Source organism: Diospyros lotus, chromosome 14, assembly GCF_014633365.1.
Source record: "Diospyros lotus cultivar Yz01 chromosome 14, ASM1463336v1, whole genome shotgun sequence".
NCBI lineage: Eukaryota > Viridiplantae > Streptophyta > Magnoliopsida > Ericales > Ebenaceae > Diospyros > Diospyros lotus.
This window is the reverse complement of record NC_068351.1, coordinates 11,078,596-11,089,135: the sequence shown is the minus strand read 5'-3', so window position 1 is coordinate 11,089,135 and position 10,540 is coordinate 11,078,596. Positions and strand designations below refer to the sequence as shown.

Genomic DNA, 10,540 nt, shown 5'->3' with positions numbered 1-10,540 from the left:
TACCAATATGTAAATTTTAGGCAACTTTTTTATCAGTCTAGTCTAGATTAACATATTTAAGAAGATAAATTTATCCTAAATTAGGGGTTTAATTCTTAGCGCATTTTTCTTTTTTACTTTTATGGTAGTGGCAAGATGCATTTTGATTTTGAGGAAATTCATATACCCCATATCATTTGTTCAATATTAAAAGTCGCATCTAATTGATCCCCCCCACCCCCACAAAAAAAAAAGTCACATTTTCTTAAAATATATCCTCTGTTTTCTTAAAATATGTGTTTATTACTCCTCAAATATGTCATGTTTTCCAATATTTTATTAAAATTAATAAATGTATTTTTATTTAAAATAGAACATATTATTAAACTCTTTATTCTTATGAAACATCAATCATCAATAGGTGTGATTAGGATCATACCAATGACCATCCATTACGTCAGCCAATCAATCAATAACTCCCTCATGAATTCATATGCCGTCAGTTCCAGTCTAAAAGATTTAATAAATTCCTTCTAAATTTTAGTAAAGTAATACTATTTATTATCATATATTAAATAATAACAAACATATATTATTTTCAAATGAAAAATACTAATTATTATTATTAAAAATAAAATATCATATTCTAAATTATTTAATTTATTAAAATTTAAAATAATGACACATTTTAATTTCTTTCTCAGATATTATATTACCATATTTGTTAAGAATACCAAATTTGGTATGATAAGCAATATGAGATAACCTTATGCTTTGTATAGACTAGTCTTAACAACTTTAGTATATAATTAACCCAGTTTTTAATAAAAATATCTTAACTAGATTAGAGATTCAGTTTTACTCTAAATAAGTAGGCATTATTTTTCATTAAATAAGCAAAACTCGCTGGGATTACCTGATTGCACTGATTAGACGATTTTACCCCTCAACAATACAACTTCAATTTACGTTGTGTCTCCATCCCCCCTCCCTCTCTCTAATAACCACAGCACCATCTCCGCCACCACCTACTGCCACCATCCACCCACCGTCATCGGTTGCCCAATCACCATCTCCGCCATCGCCATTGGCATTGGTTCCACCCCTCTATTTGCATTGGTCCAAGCTCCAGCGCTTCTCCCATGTTTCTGAATTCCCTTCAAATCCTAGGTATTGTATCTGTTACGTGGGACATCATCTCACCCTGTTTGGAATTTGGCCCTTTTGCGGATCCCATCATTATCACTTTTATTTAATTATAATAATATTTGTATTATATATTTTGTATAACCAAATACTGAATACATGTTTTATGTGAGGGTAGATTACGGAATACAGTCCTTGAGATTTGATTAATTAAACTACAGACTACAGTTAGTATCTTCATCATTTGGCTTTTTTATTAGTATTTAAGTTGCATGCAAAGGCCAAAGGGGTGATGACAGATCAACTGAACTCTATCATTACTACGTGTTTAAAATCATTTAAATTATAATTTAATAATTTAATTAAATGATTTAAAGACCATAAAATAATTATATTTAATGTGCATGCATGCCACAAATAAACATAAAGTTATGTATAATAATTGATCGTCAAAGAATATAAAAAAATTAAAAGTTATTCAATCATCTCTAATGATTATTTTTATTCAATTGTCTCTAATAAATATGCCAATATATAAACACTTTTCAATTTTTAAAATTATTATATTTTATCAATAATAATTAATATTTATAACAATAAATACATTTATAATTTTATATTGTAAAGTTATTACTCGATAATTAATTAAAATTTTATAATTTTATAACTAATAAATAATTTTATTTTATTAGGACGGCCAATTGTTTTCACTGGAATCGTAAATTAATCTAAATATATGATTATCAGTAATTTTATATTTTGATTATGTTTTGCCAAAAAATTTAAAAAATTATAAAGACCTGTAAGTACCTTTTTGAATAATAAAAATGACCCAAAACCCAAAAGATGGTTCCCTTACTGATAAAATAAAAGTTATGCACATTTTCTAGAAAACTCTATTCTTTTCAAGAAAAGAATGAAGCTCCTAGAGAGCTGTAAAAATCTAGAAATGACAACTTGAAGCTAACTAGCTAGCAAATAGAGCCATTCACCATATCAACCCAATGATTCTCTCCTCCACTTTGTAATCTCCTTTTATAAGCCTCTTTTTCAACCTTTATATTACTAATAAAATACTATTCTATTCAACATTTATTCTTATTCAAATTCTAACAATAGTATTAGAGCTGCGTTGGATTATAAATTGGACGTAGATCCATCATATTCATGGTGCCATTATACTTTCTCACTTCATTCCAAAAATCTTCTTCGTCAAGGCCGATTCTATTCAATTAGCCTCTATCACTATTCCAATTTCTGAAGAAAAAACTATGATTTTTGGAGCATCAAGGTCTAAATTTTTTTCTGTTCCCAAAACTTATGGGACATTTTGAAAGATGGTTATTCTGTTCCAAAAGATACATCAACTCTTACTTCAACACAAAGGTTAAGAGTTGAAGGAAAAAATAAAGAAGGATTCTCGAGCACTATATATTTTGTAACAAGCCATGTTGGATACCATCTCTCCTAGAATAATGGGCGCTGTTCCTGCTAAGGAAGCATGGAGTACACTACTGGAGTTCTAAGGGAGTGAAAAGGCACACCTCGTGAAACTCCACATTCTGATAAGAGAGTTTGAATTATTCAAAATAAAAGAGTCTGAGATTGTTCAGAATTACTATTCAAAGGTAAAAGAGATTGTTGTTACTTCTTGACAAAAGGATGGTCGGAGGTGAAGCTGCAACGACGAGGGATGAGCTGAGATTGGGCCATGAGAGATGGGTCGAAATTGGGCCATGAGAAGATGATTGAACAAACAAAAAATCTACCAACAATGTCAATGGCTGAATTTAAGGGTTCTTTAGAAGCTTATGAGCAAATTAAGGTTGAAGCAAGAAGATGATACTGTGGAAAATGCCTTTCATTCTAAACTCAATATGAGGTCTCAAAACTCCAAAAATGGTGAAAGAAAGAAAAACAATTCTGGAGGAGAAAATTCCAGAAACAAAGAAAATCAAAAAGATCGAGAAGAAGAACAAATTTCCTTTATGTGGCATTTGTAAAAAGACAGTCACTTGGAGAAGGATTGTTGGCATTGTGGAAAGCCACAATGCCAATATTGCAAAAGATTCAGGCATACCAAGAAAGATTGCCGTAGCAAAAATCATCGAGCCAATTACATTGAAGAAGTTGCGCAAGAGCAACATTTGTTCTCCGCCAGTTAACCCACCAAAGATAGGGGTAAAATGGGTCTATAAAACAAGACTTAACCCCGATGGTTTAATACAAAAGCACAAAGTAAGGTTGGTGGCAAAGGATTATTTGCAGCAACCAAGGATTGACTACACATTGAAACATTTGACCCAGTTGCTCGCCTAGACACAATAAGAGCCTTAGCGTTCTTACTGCTCAAAAAAGATAAGAGCATCTATCAACTAGACGTTAAGTTGGCTTTTTTAAATGGAGGACTTAAAAGAAGAAATATATCTGGAGCAATCATAAGAATTTGCGGTTAAAACAAAAGAAGACAAAATTCTTCGATCAAAGAAAGCCTTTTATGGGTTAAAGCAAGCTCCTTGCACTTGGTATAATAAAATTGACGATTATTTTGAGGATTCAGGAGAAATTAAAGTGAGTCGACACTATATATTAAAAATCAAGGTATGGACATTATTATAATTTCTTTATGCATCGATAATTTAATTTATATAAATATTAATAAGAGGATAATAAAAGAATTCAAGAAAAACATGATGAAAACGTTCGAGATGAGCAATCTTGTTCTCATGCACTACTTCCTCAACATTGAAGTAAATCATGAGAAAGAAGATATTTTCATCTCTCAAAAGAAATATACAGATAATCTATTAAAGAAATTTAAGATGCACGGGGACGTAAGGCACGCAGTTGCTACTCCACTAGTTGTGCATAAAAAATTAAAGAAAGACGATGGATCTGCAAAAGCAGATGCATCACTCTGTAGAAGCTTGATCGGAAGCTTACTTCTTATAGCCACATGACCGATATAATGTATAAAAAAAGTCTCTTATCAAGATTCATGATCCAAGTCAACTACACTATGGAGCTACCAAAAGAATCTTAAGATATTTACAAAGCACAAAGGATTTTGGGATATGGTATAGATCCACGACTGACTCAATATTGTCTGCACACATCGATAGTGATTGGGCAAGCTTAGTGGAGGACAAGAATAGTACTTTGGGCTACACTTTTTCACTTGGATTGGGAATATTTCCTTGGACATCTAAAAAGCAAGAGACTTACACAGTCACTATCGAAGCAGAATATGTAGATCCTGCAACTATATATGGAAAGTCAAGCTATATGGTTACCAAGGATGCGTGACGATATGGGAGAATTGTTGGGAGATAAACATTAATATAAGAATGTTTAAATATTTTGTTTTCTCACTTTGTGTATAAACTTAGTAAAAGTTAAGTAGATATAAAGTAATATAAAATAAATACAACAATCAATCAATCACAAGAACATTAACATTTTACATGAAAAATCTCTTGAGGAGTAAAAATTACAAGACCAGATACACAAAAATCTATTTTAATTATCAATAACTAGAGACACATAAGAATAACTCTTTAAGAATAACATCTCTTGAAACCAAACAACTGCAATAAGAATAGGAAAGATGTTATTGAATAAAAAACTCGACAACTACTGTAAAACCCTATTAACAGAGACTTCCAAAATTAATTTCCACTGTTCAGATTGTAGAGCCTTGCGTCGAACATGTTAACCAAACTTCAACATGTTAACCAAACTTTAATCAAATCGGATCACAGATCAAATCCTAAACAAACTCTTGAGCAAAACCAGACTGCAACTCTTTTTTCAAATTTTATACTTTTCTTCTTCACCTTTTTCTTAATGTACGGCAGCCACTTTAGAAAGGGTTAAAACCCTTTAATACTTGATATTTTTAGGACAAAAATACTCTTAATTCTTTCATAAAAGCCTAACTCATATAGATTTTACTTTACTTAATTAATGATTAATTAAAATTTAATGGGCCATCTCCACAAAAGTAGAAACCCAGCCCAACAAGAACAACAAGACGACCCCACAGAAATCTATTGCAATGACAAATCAACAATAGCAATGGCTAAAAATCCCATGTATCATATAGCAAAACCAAGCACATCGCCATTTCAAATATCACTTCCTAAAAGAAGCCAAGGTGAATAAGGACATTCAACTCCATTATTGCAAGACTGAAGATCAAATTGTAGACATATTTACAAAAGCATTACCAAAAGCCAAACATGAGCTACTTCACACCATGCCTGAGTATCACAAATGCGCATGGAGGAGGAGTGATAAAATAAAAGTGATGCAAATTTTCTAGAAAATTCCGTACTTTTTGAGAAAATAATGGAACTCCTAAATAGTTGTAAAAATAAAAAAATGACAACCTGAACATAACTAGCCAGAGAGTTCTGGAAAATAAATTCCATTGAGGTCTATGACAGGTCTATGGCGGTGGGGAAAAAAATATATAAATAGAGGACGGCCTCACTTGTCAAGAAGAAACTAAAAATAGAGTCATCCGCCATATCTAACCACTGATTCTCTCCTCCACTGTGGAACCTCCATTTGTAAACCTCTTCTCAACCTTCCCATTATTAATAAAAATACTGTTATATCCAACATCTACTCTCATTCAAATTCTAACAGATTATCTGGAATTACATAAACTGATACACCAAACTCAAACCCCAGTTCATTCTCAACTTTGATTATCAGCGTTGCCGGGGCCTTGACCAGGCCCCCCTCGTCCTCGAGCCACGCCATCACTGGTGTTGTGGATTGGGGTCCTACCACTGCTGGTGTACTCCCCAACTGGTTGCTGCGACCCAACCACGCTCTCAGTCACACGTCCGGCAGGCTGTCCAGTCCGATACACCGCCGCCGAGTGATCTGAGCCTCCTCTTCCGCCACCACCTTCTCTCTCTCTCGCTCTCTCTCCCCATTTCCTTCTCCGCTGGGTCGTGGTCTGTCATATTCTCCACCTGTGCCATAAAACGAGAGCCTAATTAGCATAACGCTGAAATTATTGTACAGTGATTTGATAGTGCTAGTGAGTTTGAAGCATCGAATTTGAGTCTGAGCTTTCATATATATATACGTATATATTATATACCTGTAGTTGGACGGTGGCTTTGGTTTTCCCCATGCCGGACTTGACCGACGCCGCCATGTTGGACGGCGTCTCCTTCATCGACTGCATTCTCACTCTGATATTATTACTTAATAGTGCTTCAAAAATTCAGCGATATGCTCCAGGAAGGAAGAAAGGAAGGAAAAACACACACTCACACAAACACATATAATGATAATTTCCTGGATGGAGAGGGAGGAGGACAGTATTTGTTGGGGTGGCGCCACGTCCCAGTGGGGTGGGGAATGGTAGTTCTTGTTGGCTTACACGTGTACGAAACCTGTTTTCCCAGTGTTGCTGTATATTTGTAATTGTATATATTTATTTTGCTATTCTAAACCTCCTGTTAAAGTGTTTGGGTCTAGGATTGAATTAAATATTATATTTTACAAGGATTAAATATATTATCATATAAATCACCTTAATTATTATAATAATTTATTTAATTTTTATAAATAAAAAAATTATACTGGTTCAGGCTTTTGAGTTGTTGCAATGACCAGAATTTCGTACTTCAAAATTAAAATCATAACCAGTTATGCTTGCTAATTGTCGCAGAGGTGTAAATGGAATTTTTAACTACAGCAATATTTAGATACACAAATTTTAATGGATATTTTAATGAAGTTGTTACAAAATTTTAGCAATATATATGGGGATAGTAGACGTGGGAGCAAAACACAATATTTTTAATTTATATTAATTAATATTTAATGTCACTAAAACAATATCATTGTTTTCTTTTTAATTTTTTTTATTTTTATCCTTATACTTTTTCAATATCATTAACTAAAAGCATAGTATGTACCAACTATGTTGTACGAAAATGTTCTGGAGTGATATTTCGATATTTTTAAAACGTTTTATACATCGAAGTATAAAAAACATTAAGAAAAATGTTTCTACAATTTTGAAAACATTTCAAGATTATTTTGTAATATTAAAAAAATATTAAAAATGCATTTGGAAAAATATTTTGTCCACAAAGAGGTTGGAGATAAAAAAAAAAAAAATGTGTCTAATTCAAATTTTTTAAGTTTAAATTGAACAAAGGTTGGAGACCATACTCTTCAATAAAGATGCCAATAAGACCATAAAGAATGAGAATGATAAAGTAGATGACCTTTTATAAGTTATAGAATTTATGAATAATAGAATTTATGTTTATATTTGTTTAAATACATTATAAAATTTATATTTACATTATTAATTATGTTAAAATTATTTAAAATAATAATTTTATTTTTAAATTAAACTCTTTTGTATCACACAGGTTCACCACTAGTTATTATTTAAATCTTGATCCGCGCATGATTTTATGGTATAATTTTATTGGTTTTAGATCTCCAAGCGATTCAATGTGCATATAAAAAGCTTGGTGACGGCTTAATTAGGAAAAAACTTGTGAAAATTGAGATTTCTTACTTATAATTAAATAAAAAGTTTACAAGCGGAACAAGGTTTTACTTAATCTTATTTTTGGAAGTTTTACTTAATCCTATTTTTGGTTTACTTATAATGTTATATAGATTGAGATGTTTTTAATTAACTTGCACCATGTCAATTAACTTACAATGCTAACCTAAATGAAAAGAAAATAAAATTACTTTATCTACATGCATTTTTACTTATGCAATAATTAACGAAAAGCACATCAGTACTCTTAATTTATATTATATAAATTAATATTTAAAATTTTGATTATAGATGGATGAATGATGATAAATGATGGATTCAATATTTAGAAATTTCATATCATTTAGTATTTTTGAAATTGATAGATGAAATTATTTTGAAATAGGTATATGTATTTGATTTATAATAAGGAATAAGGTTGTAACAATTATGTTATTAAATAATATTAATTTATTTTTTTATAAAATTATGTCATTATAAACATATATTTATACAAATTAAAAGTATTTTAAGTCTCTAAAATCTTGCGATTTTACAATATGATTTTATGGACCTTCATTCAATCCCATTTAAAATCTCAATTTTAATAATCTTGATTGTTAGATAGAATAATTAATTTTTATATTAAAAATTATATTTATAAAAATATCAGTATATTTTTTTTATTTACACATTTTCCTGCATTTTTGTTTTTTACTTTTTTTAAAATATCATTTTTCTATTTTCGTTTTATATGATATCTGTTTCTCATTTTTACTTTCATGCGACCGAGTTTACTAAGTATATGTATAAATAAAGAAAAATTATAGAATTTCATCACTTTTAAGTAGTGGTCATGTTTGATAGGTGTCATTTAATTTTTGATTTTTTAATATATGTTAAATAAAGGTAAGTCTTGACATAATGAAAAGATTACCCTTTGGTCTATTATAATTTGAAGATGATGGTTAGAGATGTATTTATTCAGGTGGCCATGCATCATACTACATTTGCTCAAGAAATCACCACCAAATTCCAAGCACAGAATGAAGCCCACCTCCCACAAATTAAATGGCTAGCTGTGAATACAAAATCTAATAGTTTTACGGACCAGTACCGTGGCCGGAGGTGGGCATGGGGCCACCACCAGGTCCACCGCCCCGATTAGTAGGGTTCAAACGTGCCTGTCCAGGATTATGTTCAAATTGGTCCATAGCAGCATCAGTACTACTCCCGGCAATGGGGTTATTCCCGGTGAGCCAATCAGGGTTATTGCCAGCATTAGTGGCGGCACCAGCTCCGCCAGTCGAGTAATTCTCCATCCCACCGGCTTTAGCTGCTTGTCGTCCGGCAGCATTTTGCTCACGCGCCGCAAGCTTGTTATACTCCGCCTGCTTGATCCTTTCCTCTTTCTTCTCTGTCGCCATCTCCTTCTGCACCGGATCCTGAGCCGCCGCATCCTCCACCTACCCATCCATATCAATAACAATATATCCAATCTATGATTGACTCAACCTAAATGCTTTGTGTAAAATTCATACCTCTTGATGAATAGTTGTAATTTGGCCGATTTGATCAGCCAAGTTATTGAGTCAAATAGGCAAAAAAAAGGAAAAAAAAAATACTCATTCTACCCTTTGCATTAATTGACCGAATAAATTTTTTGTCCATTCAACCTAATAATTTGACCCATCAAATTGGCCAAATTATAATTTTTCCACCTCCATATATATACAAAATGACAAGATGCATGTGAAAGTGAGAGAGATGGAAACAAACGTTTATATATAACTAAGAAACAGAGAAGGCAAGTTAACTAAACCTTCTCTTGCAACGTGGCCTTGGTCTTTTCCAGGCCGGCCATGGCGGAGGCGGCTAAGTTGGCCGCCGTCTCTTTTGCGGAAGCCGCTGCATTCCTTGTTGCCTGCATTTTCTCGGATTTCCTTGCAGCCTGCTGCAATTGGGATTATTCGTCTTGTAATTATTATTTTCTCATAAACCAAACAAAAGCACTTGTCAATGCCACAAGTCATCAATGTTCTTCCTTAAATAGCCGCTTGTGGATTGCCACGTTGGATAACACGTGGCACTGCCCTGTAGTTCTTTGGTTTCCTAGGTTTGCGGACATACGTTGGAATGAGCAATCGTCTAACGGTTAGAATGGTTGTGTTTCATTTCTTTGCGAAGCAAGCAGAACTCTACACGCGTCAAGTTCTGCGGTTTCCAATCAGTTTTTTCACGTTGAAAACGGGAGGCGCTGACCATTTTTATGCTCTAAATTCGACTCATGTTATTTATAATTCTTTTATTGTTAAATTTGACCATTTTGTAATTTATTATTTTTAATAAATTGTATTTTATTACTTTAGTTTATTTTATTCATAGATAAAATTTATACTGTACCTGTAAACAAAATTAATTACTTCAAAGAGTATAACTTTATTAAACAATAAATATTTTGGTTCTATTTTGTTAAACCATTTTTTATTTGAGATAATAAGAAAATTGCCTAATTTTTAATCTCATAAATATATTTTTGATTAACTTATTATTGCATTACAAAACCACATTTCAACTCACTTAAATCTTTTTGTTGACCATTCTTAACCTAACATAAATTTAAGGGTAAACTACTTTCAAACTCTCAATACACTTATTCTTGTGATATTACCCTCTTTGTAGACACAATTTTTTTTTTTTTTTTTTTTTTGGGTCTTAGTTTTTGACATAAACGATGTTAATATATAAAGTGGTTTAATCGATCTATAGTTTTTAGTTGTGTGCTAATTATACGTTGACCACTTGAGTTTAAAGTTGGGGAGAAAGAAGAATGAACAAACAAATTGGAAAAAGATGAATATAAAGTTGGTTTATGAAGAAAAA

At 31.9% G+C, this 10,540-nt stretch overlaps 3 protein-coding genes across 3 annotated transcripts; 1 reads left to right on the top strand and 2 right to left on the bottom strand.

Annotated features, from left to right (window-relative positions):
• The first annotated feature begins 3,024 nt into the window (after positions 1–3,024).
• LOC127790900 (uncharacterized) lies at positions 3,025–3,444 on the top strand. The gene has a single exon (XM_052320629.1). The coding sequence runs from the start codon at positions 3,025–3,027 to the stop codon at positions 3,442–3,444; it is 420 nt and encodes a 139-aa protein (XP_052176589.1).
• Positions 3,445–5,443: 1,999 nt separating this feature from the next.
• Positions 5,444–6,409, bottom strand: LOC127790647 (late embryogenesis abundant protein 46-like). The gene is made up of 2 exons (XM_052320232.1): positions 6,245–6,409; positions 5,444–6,113 (listed from the first exon to the last, which is right to left on the bottom strand). The coding sequence occupies exons 1-2, from the start codon at positions 6,329–6,331 to the stop codon at positions 5,970–5,972; spliced, it is 231 nt and encodes a 76-aa protein (XP_052176192.1). The 5' UTR covers positions 6,332–6,409; the 3' UTR covers positions 5,444–5,969.
• A 2,199-nt stretch (positions 6,410–8,608) lies between these two features.
• Positions 8,609–9,653, bottom strand: LOC127790646 (11 kDa late embryogenesis abundant protein-like). The gene is made up of 2 exons (XM_052320231.1): positions 9,480–9,653; positions 8,609–9,123 (listed from the first exon to the last, which is right to left on the bottom strand). Exons 1-2 carry the CDS (start codon positions 9,585–9,587, stop codon positions 8,761–8,763), a joined length of 471 nt encoding a protein of 156 aa, XP_052176191.1. The 5' UTR covers positions 9,588–9,653; the 3' UTR covers positions 8,609–8,760.
• Positions 9,654–10,540: the final 887 nt, after the last annotated feature.

What these genes read in the sequence shown, in the direction of transcription:
- LOC127790647 (XM_052320232.1), bottom strand. Translation starts at nt 6,331, where the DNA reads ATGCAGTCGATGAAGGAGACGCCGTCCAACATGGCGGCGTCGGTCAAG. An exon ending in AAGCCACCGTCCAACTACAG is followed by an intron (nt 6,114 to 6,244) that starts GTATATAATATA and finishes TTTATGGCACAG; the next exon opens with GTGGAGAATATGACAGACCA.
- LOC127790646 (XM_052320231.1), bottom strand. Translation starts at nt 9,587, where the DNA reads ATGCAGGCAACAAGGAATGCAGCGGCTTCCGCAAAAGAGACGGCGGCC. An exon ending in AGGCCACGTTGCAAGAGAAG is followed by an intron (nt 9,124 to 9,479) that starts GTTTAGTTAACT and finishes ATGGATGGGTAG; the next exon opens with GTGGAGGATGCGGCGGCTCA.
- LOC127790900 (XM_052320629.1), top strand. Translation starts at nt 3,025, where the DNA reads ATGGTGAAAGAAAGAAAAACAATTCTGGAGGAGAAAATTCCAGAAACA.